The 12,915-nt window shown below is 42.7% G+C and overlaps 1 protein-coding gene across 2 annotated transcripts in view; it reads left to right on the top strand.

The window, feature by feature from the left end:
• The first annotated feature begins 670 nt into the window (after positions 1 to 670).
• The window catches only part of nptnb (neuroplastin b), a 79,124-nt gene continuing 66,879 nt past the window's right edge, over positions 671 to 12,915 (top strand). Inside the window, exon 1 of one of the 2 annotated variants that reach the window (XM_043680632.1) lies at positions 671 to 874. In XM_043680632.1, coding sequence (XP_043536567.1) covers positions 781 to 874 — 94 coding nt within the window. In that variant the 5' untranslated portion in view covers positions 671 to 780. The remainder of the gene's footprint in view (positions 875 to 12,915) is intronic. The other variant, XM_043680631.1, reaches the window with a different exon arrangement.

Below are 12,915 nucleotides of genomic sequence, written 5' to 3'. Positions count from 1 at the left end.
TAGTTAGAGACAAAAAAAACTGCAGATGCTGGAATCCAAAGCAGAAAAACCAGAGGCTGGAAGAACACAGCAAGCCAGGCAGCATCAAGAGGTGGAGAAGTCAATGTTTCGGGTATAGGCGAAAGTGAGGACTGCAGATGCTGGAGATCAGAGTCAAGATTAGAGTGGTGCTGGAAAAGCACAGCAGGTCAGGCAGCATCGATGAGCAGGAAAATCGATGTCCCAGGCAAAAGCCCTTGGGTATAGCTCTGCTCACTGTGCCTCCTGTGGCAGGGTCTGGAACCTGCTCCACAGTGTATCTTGTCTCTGGGTCTGGCGACAGTGCGCCTCATGTGGCTGAGTCTGGGATGTGCTCCAGTGTATCGCCTGAGGCTAGGTCCTGTGACCTGCTCCACTGCGCCTCCTATGGCCATGTGTGGAACCAGCTCCACTGCGCCTCCTACGGCCATGTGTGGAACCAGCTCCACTGCGCCTCTTGTCGGTGGGTCTGGGATGTGCTTTACAGCGCCTCCTGTGGCCGTGAATGGTACCTGCTCCGCTGCACCTTCTTGCGGCTGGGTGTGGAAATCTGCTCCGCTGCGCCTCCAATGGTCGGGTCTGAAACCCGCTCCCCATTCAAACGTCGCAGTCGGAGGCTCACTGGCTGCGCGCGCACTCTAGCGCTGACTCTCGCGAGAGCAGGTTCACCTAGAGTCAGCGGGTGGGGGAGGGGGAGCCGCAGTCGGTGCGGACCGAGTAGGGAGAAGGGTGGCAGTGGAGTGAACGGCGAGCAGCATTACCATGGCAACGGCCCGGGGCCCAGCCTGGCTCGGAGCCGCTGTGTCCGCCCTGCTCTGGCTTAGCCTCATCTTGACACCCGCCCGCGGACAGAACGGTGAGTGTCCGGGCCCGGGGTGCAATGATTTTGGGGAGGGGGCGGAAAGGAGGCGCCTGTACCCTCTATCTTCCCCTCCCCTCCCCTCCTGGGGGTAAGAGGGGGCCCTGTACCCTGTCTCCCCTCCCCTCCTGGGGGTAAGAGGGGGTCCTGTACCCTGTCTCCCCTCTCCTCCCCTCCTGGGGTTAAGAGGGGGCACTGTATCCTGTCTCCTCTCCTGTCCCCTCCCCTTTAGGGAGTAAGGGGGGCACTATACCCTGTCTCCTCTCCCCTCCCCTCCTGGGGGTAAGAGGGGGCACTGTACCCTGTCTCTTCTCCTCTCTCCTCCCCTCCTGGGGGTAAGAGGGGGCACTGTATCCTGTCTCCTCTCCTGTCCCCTCCCCTTTAGGGAGTAAGGGGGGCACTATACCCTGTCTCCTCTCCCCTCCCCTCCTGGGGGTAAGAGGGGGCACTGTACCCTGTCTCCCCTCGCCTCCCCTCCTGGGGTTAAGAGGGGCCCTGTACCCTGTCTCCCCTCGTCTCCCCTCCTGGGGGTAAGAGCAGGCCCTGTACCCTGTCTCTCCTCGTCTCCCCTCCTTGGGGTAAGAGCGGGCCCTGTACCCTGTCTCCCCTCCCCTCCTGGGTGTAAGAGGGGGCACTATACTCTGTCTCCTCTCCCCACCCCTCCTGGGGGTAAGAGGGGGCACTGTATCCTGTCTCCTCTCCCCTCTCCTGTCCCCTCCCCTCCTGGTGGTAAGGGGGGCACTATACCCTGTCTCCTCTCCCCTCCCCTCCTGGGGGTAAGAGGGGGCACTGTACCCTGTCTCCCCCTTCCTCCCCTCCTTGGGATAAGAGAGGGCCCTGTATCCTGTCTCCCCTCCCTGGGATAAGAGAGGGCACAGTACCCTGTCTCCTCTCTCCTGGGGGTAAGAGGGGCCCTGTATCCTGTCTCCTCTCCTCTCCTCTCCCCTCCTGGGGATAAGAGAGGGCCCTGTACCCTGTCTTGTCTCCCCTCCCCTCCTGGGAAGTAAAAGCGGCTCCTGTGCCCCCTCTGCCCTGGTAGGAGCAGGGCCAGTGTCCCCTATCCCCATGGTATGTGAGCAGGACCTTCCCAGGGCAGTAATTATAGAATCCCTACTGTGTGGAAGCAGGCTATCGAGTCCACATTGACCCTAGCATCCCAACCAGACCTGCATCCCCCATCCCCACATTTCCCATGGCTAATCCACCTAACCTACACATCTTTGGACTTGGGGAGGAAGTTGGGGCACCTGGAGGAAACCCACCCAGACGCAGGGAGAATGTGTAGACTCTACATAAGACAGTTGCATGGGGATAGAATTGAATCTGGGTCCCTGATTCTGAGGCAACAGTGCTAACTGCTGAGTCACTGTGCTGCCCCCAGCAAGTAATAACATATTCTGTGCCCCATCTCTTCAGGGGATAAGTGCAGATCCAGTGCCCCATTCTCAGAATTTGAGGGTATGGGGGAGATTGAAGGGGCCCATGTCTGCCTTTTTTCTGAGGGTATAAGTTGGCCAGTGCCCTGACACATGGGGTGGCTGCCCTTCATAGAACTGTGCTAGTGTTACCTCTCCCCAGGATGTTTGAGGGGGATTTGTACCCCTCTCCTGTGGGTGTAAAGAAAGAGCAGATGCCCTCAAGCACAGGATGGGAGTAAAGATGGCCTTCTTCGGGCTAGGACAGTTCCAGTGTCCCTGTTCCCAAGGGTGTAAGAGCGGAATCTCTGACCCTCTTCCTCCCTGCTGTAAGGGCTGGGCCTGACTTGTTTTTTTTTGAAGATGGGGGTGGAGTTGGTAAAAGCAATATCTGTTCTCCCTTCCTTGGAGGAAGGAAGTGAGGAGAGGAAGAATAGAGTCTAACAACTTTAACAGTCAAAGCCAGTTTCCATGGGGGGAAATGAGGGGTGGTCATAGAAGCAAAGGATTAAGGTATACCGTTGGTCACTGTTTAAGTACATTCAATTCAACTGCATTTTGAACTGCTTTGCTTAAGTTTTCTAACTGGGAATGCTCAAGTTAATTACATTGCAAATCATCCAAAATTATTGCAAATTGCTCTTTATTTTTGCAGTGACTATCTGTTAACTGTTAATACATGTTTAATATTATTTATGTTTACCAGCTCAAACAAATGCAAACTCAGTGCTGTATTTGCTCTAAAATCCTTCCTTTCCACCCCCATCTTTAATGACCCAGCTGTTTTATTTTTAAATTATGCTTCAGTACCAGGTGTTTCTGAAGGGACAGTTTGTAATAACATGGTGTTTCTTTTTAACTTTTTTTTTATTTTGGTGTTTGTTTTCCATTTTGAGCTTGTCTTGCAGAATGCAGTGCCTGAGTTGTAAGTGGTGAATGCAATACATTACTAAAGGGAACAAAGGCTCTCATAATTTTCCTTTTGACATTCGTTCATTGCCGCAATTGAGGGGCCTAAAATTTGGGGACATGGAATGAAGAAAATTTCTTTTTAAAATGCTTGAGATATCAATAAAGTTATGTCAAGTCAACAATTTACTGCTTTTTATGCAACTTAAGGGAATGTAGCAAATACACTGGAAGTAATTGAATAGTACTAGAAGAAATTATAAGAAACTAACTGTAAAGGATTTACTAGATATTTGTCCTGCAAATACATTATCCTTTAAATCATGGTGCAGATTCCCAGTTTAATCATCTCAAATGCAGTATGTAAATTGAGGAAATTCTATAGGCTGACACTGAGTGCTTTTTTTTAAAGAAGCACCACGGATTCATTTGTTTCCACTACCTTCCTCTATCTTGTCAGTATTGTCTCTCTGGCTTGAAGGGGATGTTAATTCATATAATTCAGCATCTTCTCCAGGAAGACAGTGGAGGCATTGCAAGGTCAAAGTGATCCTGAAAACTAGCAAGGATGTTTTGATCAGAGGATGTTAAACCTGTATGTCTTAGAGATGTCACCAAGGCTATTTATATACAGTCTTTCTGGGTGAAAATAAAGGTATCATGGAACATTGAAAATCATTTCATCTCCTGGAATAAAAACAAAATTTGACAGTCCACATGAATCATTATGCCTAGTTATAAATGGATAGCAAACTTTTTTTGTATTTAAAGGAGTTATGCAGTAAATTTTTATTTTAAAATTAAGAAACACCTTGTAGTAATGTTTTAATATAATTTTTTTTAAAAAAAATTCTTGGAATGCATGGATTCTTGCACGGCAAAGATTTGTTGCTCAAAGTGGTGGTGAGCTGATCCTTTAAACTCCTGTTGTGCATATGGCATAGAGATTAGCATAGCACAGTTTGGGGGTTTCCAGTCTTAACATGTAACAATTTCAATTAGGTTAATTTTCATTAATAAGATTCCATGAGGCCCGATTGGGTACATGAGGCTGTTTCTCTAGACTGGCATATTTGCAGGCTAAGACCATAAGATGCAGAAGCATTATTAGGTCATTTGGCCCATTGGCGCTGATCTGCCATTCTGTCATGGCTGATGCTTTTCTCAATGCCATCTTCCTGTTTTTTCCCATAATCCTTGATCCCCTTACCAATCAAGAGCCTATCAATCGGTCTTAAATACTCAATGACTTGGCCTCCACTCTGCAGCAATGAGTTTCACAGATTAACCACCTTCTGGCGGTAGAAATTCCTCCTCATTTTATTTTAAATGGTCAATCCTTCCCACTGTGCCCTCAGGTTCTAGCTTTCTCCTACGAGTTGAAACATCGTCTCCATGTCAACTCCATCAAGGTCCCTTTGAAAATTACAGAATACTATCAGATCTCCCCCCTCGTCCTTCTGAACTCCCAATACAGACCGAAAGTCCCCTGCACTCATATGACAAGCCGTTTGTCCTTGGGATCATTCTAGTAAATATCCTCTGGACTCTCTTCAATGCCATCACATCATTCCTTTGATAGAGATCCAAAACTGCTCACAATATTTCAAATCAAATTTGAGCAGAGTCCCTCATAGCTTCAGAGTATATCTCTGCCCTTGTACTCGAGCCCTCTTGAAATGAATACTAACATTGTATTTACTTTCCTAACTGCCAACTGAACCTGCATGACAACCTTAAGAGAATCCTGGACTCCAAACTCTGTGCTTCAGATTTCCAAAACCGTACCCATTTAGAAAATAGTCTACAACTCTATTCTTCTTGCCAAAGTGCACGACCTCACTTGTCCCACATCTGTCACTTCTTTTGCCTCTCTCCTAGCCTCTCCCAATCCTGCAGCTTCCTCACTACTTCAACATTGCCTGCCCTCCACCTATCTTTGTGTCATCTCAAAACACAGCGACAATTCCCACAGTTTCTTCGTCCAGATACTAATGCATATCGTGAACAGTTGTAGTCCAAACATGAACCCTTGTAGAATGCCACTAATCACTGGCTGCCATTCTGAAAAAGACTCCTTTATCCCTAATATCTGCCTTTTGCCAGTCAACCAATCTTCTATTCATACTAGTACCTTGCCCCTAACACCATGGGCTCTTAACGTTTGACAAGGTGCTAAATACGTTATCTGGAAATCCAAATAGATAATGTCCAGTAGCTCTCCTTTGTCCAACCTGCTTGTTACAGCCCCGAAGAATTTACTAGTTTTGTCAGGCGTGATCTCCTTTTGAAGAAGTTGTGCTGACTTTGCCTTATTTTCCATGCACTTCTGCAGTCTTATCCTTATTAATTCACTCTAAACCTTAACAATGATTTGAGGATTAGGCTAACCAGCCTTTGGCTTTCTGCATGTGTCTCCCTTCTTAAATAGTGGGGGTTACATTAGTCATTTTCCAGTCCTCTGGCATCTTCCCTTACTGTAGTAATTCCACCAAACTCTTCTGCTATCTCCTTCAGAACACTGGGGTATAGTCCATTTGATCCAGATAAATTACCCACCATCAGACTTTTTGGCTTCCCCAGCACCATCTCCTTAGTGTTTGCCACTACACTCACCTCTGACCCCGACCCTCTTAAGTCTTGGTACCTTGCTGATGTCTTCCATTGAAAACTGATGCAAAGTATCTGTTCAGTTCCTCTACCATTTCTGTTTTCCTTTACTACTTCGTCAGCCACGTTTTCTAGCATTCTAATGTCCACTCTTCAACTCTTGCCTCTCTCTAACACTTTAGCTGGCTTAGAAAAAAACTCTTACAATCTTCTTTCATACTGCTAGCTGGATTATTCTTTTATGTGTTTTCCTCCCTCCACCCTGCCATTCTTTTATTAGTTATCCTCTGCTAGTTTTTAAAGGTGTCCCAATCCTCTGGCTTCTCACTAATCTTCTCGACATTGTATGGTTTTATGCTGTCCTTGACCAGTCTTGTCATCCTTGGTTACATCATGTGGACCCCTCCCCCGCATGTGCACACAGATTCGTGCACATACACACCCCCAACCCCCATTTCATATGCTACATGCTTTTAATTACAACATCCCCAACCCTGCCCCTTCTCATAGTTGTCCCTTTATCTGCTGTGCCTGAAATTAGAATTCTGACCCTTTCTATACTTTATGTTCTATTACTTGTTCTGGAAACTTTAATAACCTCTGAGCCCTCCCTCCATCCTGGAACTGATTCCATAATTTTCCATGCAATTGCAAACTGCTTCCAACCCGAGTTATGCAATTTGCCAGGACCAACTCAAAAGCTGAGGTTCCTTCAGCACTTACTCCTGGATCATCTACCTGCCTTGCTGCTAGTCACACCTCCAGTCCCTGACCGATTTCAAGGTAGTTAATCTAAGGGGTGTGACTGCCTCCTGAAATACAGCATCCAGGTAACTCTCCCATCCTGATGTGTTGTACAATTCAAAGATTATACTCCAGTTCATCCACTCTGCGCCAAGGTTCCTCAAGCAACCAACACTTGTGACAGGTGTGGTCTCTCTGAATCAAAATGGGGTCCACCAACTCCCACATTGTGCAGTTGCAACGCATCGCCTGACCTGGCATCTCTATTTTAATTACCTAGTTCTTGATTTGATTTTTCATACTGGTCTTTTCCTTTCTAACCAATAAATATTTCTCCTATTTATGTTCAATCTGAAAGTAGCCTCTGTAATAGTCAAATTAGTAGCTTCAACAACGAATGAATTTATGTTTTACCTGTGATGTCGCTCTTGTGCTGGGCCCCAGATCCTGGGCTTCAATTTGTCCTGCTCTTAAAAAAAACTTACAAGCTATGAGCTGGAAAGAAAACAAGCACCTCCCCTCAGAATTCCCACATTGTTTTGAAATTCTCCAAACTATACACTCACTTGGGCCTTGTCTCGCTCTCAGGATGTGATCTCTCTTTTCTGATTTGAATCAATGAGCTTTGCACAATCTAAGGGTTGATCATTTAGAATTGAGATGAGGGGCGAGTTCTTCAAGGAAAATTGAGAATGATAGGAATTTTCGATTTTAAGAGGACGATGGATGCTCAGTCCTTGAGTATATTCAAGGCTGAGATTGTTTTTTAGGCACTTAGGGATATGGTCAGAGGTTGGGAAACTGAACTTTAGGTAGAAGGTAAACCATGATTTTGAAAAGGAGAAGGTCACATACTTTGTTTCTCCTGTTCCTTTGCTTATGACAAAGAAAGATGAGAACATGTTTAATGTTGTCTGATGATGATAACCATTTCAGCAAAATTATGGTTGGATCTAGAGATTGCAGAGATGAACTTAAAAATGTGCAAATACTAATTCAGTATGATATTTTTCCCATCGTATTTGTTAGAATGGAAAGGAAATCATCTGAGTTGAAAAGCCAAATTTTTTAAACTTAGCAAAATTAATTCTTTATTTCCCATGTAAACCTATTTTGAGGATATCATGAAAACTGTTGACTTTTCATTTTGTTACATGACTGAATTGTTTGTGTTAGGGAAGGTTTTTCTTAACAAAAATAAGTTTATTTTGTCAGTTTCAACAGGATTAAGGAAATAATCTCTGTTTTAACCCATGAGACTTTTAATGTTCGCTATAACGTTGCAAACTTTAGAATATTTATTGCCATTTTTGGTTAATTAAAAATGTCATTGTAAATGACATTTTACAGGTTAGCACTGCAGCCTCACAGCACCAGGGATCCAGGTTCAATTCCAGCCTCTGGCACCTGTGTGTCTGTCTGTGTGGGGTTTGCATATTCTCCCTATGTCTGCATGGGTTTTCTCCAGGTTCTCCACTTTCCTCCCACAACCCAAAGATGTGCAGTTTAGGTAAATTGGCCGTGCTAAATTGCCCATAGTGTTCAGGGATGTGTAGGCTAGATGCATTAGTCAAGGTAAATGTAGAGTAATAGGGTAGTGGAAAGGGTCTGGGTAGGATACTCTTTGCAGGGATAGTGTGGATTTGTTGGGCCAAATGGCCTGTTTCCACACTAGGGATTCTCTATGAAATGTGATGTCCATTGTTTCTTTTGTAGAATTTGGTTGGTTTAAAAAAAAAACCCATGTACTGGAAACAGCACAAACTAAATTAGATTTTAAAAAACAGAAGAAATGTTCAATGAGCTAAAATGGTTTGATTGTTTTTTTCATTGGAAATGACCATCTCCAGTAAGAGGAAATCTAACCAGAGCCCCATGACATTCAATAGTGTTACCATCACTGAATTCCTTACTAACAACATCCTGAGAGTGACCATTGACCAGAAACTGAATTGGATTCGCCACATCATTAAGACAGTGGCTACAAGAGCAGGTCAATCTTGCAGCAAGTAACTCACCTCCTGACTTCCTAAAGCCTGCCCATCATCTCCAGAGCACATGACAGGAGTATGCTGAATACTCCTCAGTTGCCTGGATGGGTGTAGTTCACAGCAGTTGAAGTTTGACACCATCCAGGTCAAATCAGCTCATTGAGCACCACATCCAGTCACCTCACCATATCTTGATATTCCCTCCCTGTGTCAATCTAAAGCACTTGGACTGGAGAGAGTCAAGAAGGCAGCTCACCACCACCATGTTGAGGGCAACTAGGATCTGGTAATAAATGTTTACTCAGTCAGTGAAATCCATGTCCCAAGAGTGAATTAAAAAAACCCAACCAATAGCTGTAAAGGCTGAAATAGTCAGACCAATTAATGTGCACATTCCTTTGAATACACTTTAAAAAAAATTTCTGTTCCTTTGTGGGGCTGCTACACAGTTGTGCATACCTCTGTAATGTTTGGGATTTGAGAGTATTTCGGCCAATTGCACAGAAGAGCTCTGTCATTACACTCAATTCTGACAGTCAAATTGTCTGGGTAGCTACAGCTGTTCATACTTACTACTTCAACAGAGGCAAATTATTTCCAAAGGAACAAGTATTTTATTCACTTTCCAAGCCAGTTAATTTTTTCATAGATGAGATTTTCGACAAAGGGGAAAACAAGTTTGGTATTCTATAAGTATATAGCTCATGTTTGAAGCTGTGACTGGATGTTGGTATAAAATATACTGGATAGTTATTCAGTTAGCACTTGAGGAAATTTAGAGTTTTTAAACACTTTTTAAAAGCAGATTTACTGATCAGTTCCATCTCTCATTCCAAGCCAAGCTGTTCGTCTGAACACTGATAGGCATTGTCATGCCATTTTTTAAAAATTATTTTGGTGATGATTTCTATCTGTAATGATGACTTTGAAATCTAGTCTTGTGGTTCAAAGATATTCACCACCTGCATAGCAATGCAGCAATTCCTTTAAGGCGCTAAGCCCCTCACCCTAATTCATTGGTATTATTATGGTAATAATACCAATGTAATTTGGCCATTTCAGGCAAACATTAACCATTCACCTAATTTACTGCACATCAAATAGTTGCACATATTCAGTTTTTAGTTCATATTTAGATTTTGAAAAATGCACAAATATATTTGCTACAATTCCTGGTACTTCAACAGAAGTATTGTTTCTCTAATTATTTTGCTTTTGGCCTTTTCTATCATAATTGTAGTGATGCTTATGTGTGTGCATCCCTCCATATGTAATACATTTCTCCAGCAGCTTACAATTGATGGATGGTGTTGAATGAAGAATGTTTACAAGGTGGTTATGAGAGACTTTAAAACCAAACCTTGTCTGTCCATTTAGAGATAAACTCTTGCTTATAATTTCATCTAATGCTGGACAGTGTGCAGTTGGAGCACCCAACTATTTCCCTCCCTGAATAAAATTCTGGTCCTCCTGGTCACTGCTTTGCATGTATGATTCAGGACTGCAGCACCCAATGGTCCGGCCTTTCGTCTGTCTCACTGGGGGAGGATTTACCATGCTTGTTTTCTTTCTTAGTTTTATATCTTATCTTTCCAGCAACAGGAACCTGACTCACATTTGAAGTTTGCATTTTTGAGATGAAGGCTGAATGTTTTTGCTCTGTTTATGTGGTACCTTCTCTCAAAAAGTCGAGCTTGGCCTTCAAATGTTGGCTGCACAGTCTGAGAGAGAGGGGGTTTTGATCAGAATTGGCACAAGCTGTATCAAAGCTGCAAAATTATGTTTACGTTTGAGTGGCAATTTGAATCACTTCAGGCTTTTTGCTCTCCTTAAAGGGACGACAGGGTAACAATAGCACTGCTGGTGGCTGCTAAGTAGGCAATCACTTGAGATAGTGGGGTGGAGGGGGTTTGAGAACATGTTTAACTAAAAGTCCTGAATGGCTCCTTTTCTGTTCTCATTTCATCTGACGTATTGAACCATACAGTCCATCAAATTCTCAAGCAGTAAACCTCACCTGGGGGAGCAGTTAGAATGCAGCACTGTCTTCTGCCAGACAGGTGCAAAATATCAGCCAGAAATCTTGCTTACGATGGATATGCTGCCTTACTTTTGAATCATTTATGTGTACAGACACTGAAAACCAAGTTAAGTTTCAAGGTTATGCATTCCAGACTCGTATTAGGCAGGCTGGTGTGAGAGAAATGGCCAGTTGAATCCCACAGATGGTTGTGGATTTTGCATCTAATGATAAGCCAGCTGGAGCCTGTGGTTTTCAAAAGATTGAAAGATGAATGAGTGAATTTTCACAATTCAACATTTTCTGTAACATGTCCATTTTCGTATAGCCCTTTCATCTTCTCTCCCTGTAACCAGAATTGCTGCTGGTTTAATTCGCTGTTTGTGCCAGCTAAATTATGGTGCTTTTAGCATCCAAATTTTTTTTAGAAAAAAGACTCTTTAATTTAACAGTAACTTATAATTAAAAATAATTGCTGACTGTGCTGTTGGTAGTACAGACTTGAAGTCTCATTGCACTTATGCTGATAGAAGCTAATTTAATATATTGGAGGTATTTTTGTTTTGATTGCACTCCATTTGGTCTCACTGATGAGCCAAAGGTATGTTGTGCTGGTAGCAAAGCAGCAGAACTAGATTTTGTGTGTTTGATGAACCAAAATAGTGTAGTGTAGGAGCTGGGTGATACAGTGAGAGCAAAAAACAGCAAGGGGTTTGAATCTGGCTGTTTGGAGCATGCCAATTTGTGGAGTCACTGATTCATAGTTTGTAATTTTGAAGTGTAAAATTGCATTGGGTACCATGTAAACACAGCACGCAATGCTATGGCAGTTATTTTGAAAAGAAAGAGTGAAATGTTAGCACTTAAATGTTAACATTCTATCTGTCCAGCAATATTGTGAAATATTTCGCTGGTGCTTTGTTATATTGTAGAATCAATCAGTGCAATGTTTCTGAATCACTGTGGTCATTGTTATGTAACAGTTACATAGTTTCATAAAAATGATTTTTGTTTTAATCTGTATGTGCAAATCCTTGCATTTTGTGGTGAATCTATTTTGAGGATAAGTAAACAGGTACAGTATTATCTAAAGTACAACTTGATTCATTTTAATTTATTGCAGCATTTTGCCTTATTCCCTAGTAATAGCTATGGCTTTCACATACTGTAGTTATATTTAGTTTATTTTCATTTACAGCTTTTAGTAAATGTTGCCTTTTTAATTTTGCAAAATACAGCACTGGCTAGAATCGGTGGGTGATTTTAATAAAAGTTATACTTGGCATGCTTCAGGAGTAACCAACTATACTTTATGGCAAAATTCAATCTCTTCCCCAATGATGGAACAACCTATAACTGATCAAATTTGAAAATGTTTCTTAGGTGTGTGGGTGGAGTGGGGAATCTATTAGATTCCAAAAGTGATGGAGTTTTGTTTTAATACAGCACTAATCCTTAAGTATTGAAGCAGTGTTTCATCTAGTTGTCCTCGAGTTTTGCAGAAGTGACCAAGAACAAGTATTCATTGACACTGATGTTTTGCAACCAACAGTTCCAGCATAGTTGTTTGTACTTCTAGGTAATGAAATACTGTAATAGTCTTATTAACATTTCTGCAGAGTGAAATAGTGTGGATGTGAGGTTTTGCCTTGTTCCTATTTGAGCTAAAATGAAACTCCTTGCAGTGCAGTTCTAGCTTTTGTTCTCTCAAATGTTGACTAACGTAAGTTTTGAACTCCCAACCACAGGAGTAATGTTCTGGCGATTGACTGACTTATTGTCATTTCTTTCCATTGCTTCCACATTGCTGAATAAGCCTATTGTTGATACTTTTTTGACTCTCGAGTATTTCTCACACCCAAACTTGATTAAAGTATTATATACTGAATGGTTCTGCACACAGTTCGCCATCAAGGATTAGATTTTAATTGGTGAATGGGTATGTTCCCTGTTAGACTGACCATTGCAAATTTGGGTTTCAAAAATTTTTGTTCATGAATTTCTGCAAGCGCCTGCTACTAGATTATTGGCAATGTAGGCGAACATTGGGGCAACCAGCATATGACCTTAACCAAAGAGGTTAAAGAGAAGGGTGAATTTGCCAATTTTAATTTAATGTCACATCACATGCGGAAAGTGAGAGTGGGAAAACTAAGAATTGGGAAAAAAATAGTTTTTCAAAACAAAACAAATTTGCAACCTGTAAGGATAAAATACACTTATTGCTTATTTACTGGACAAGAGGTTGTTTACCAGTTATTAACAACGGTGATGTATACTGATAATTACTAGACTTAACTTTGTGGTAAACTTAATAGCAATGTAATGAAACTCAAGGGGAGGTTAAGA

The sequence above is a fragment of the Chiloscyllium plagiosum genome, chromosome 40, assembly GCF_004010195.1.
Source record: "Chiloscyllium plagiosum isolate BGI_BamShark_2017 chromosome 40, ASM401019v2, whole genome shotgun sequence".
NCBI classification, from domain to species: domain Eukaryota; kingdom Metazoa; phylum Chordata; class Chondrichthyes; order Orectolobiformes; family Hemiscylliidae; genus Chiloscyllium; species Chiloscyllium plagiosum.
This window is presented reverse-complemented; position numbering and strand designations above follow the sequence as displayed.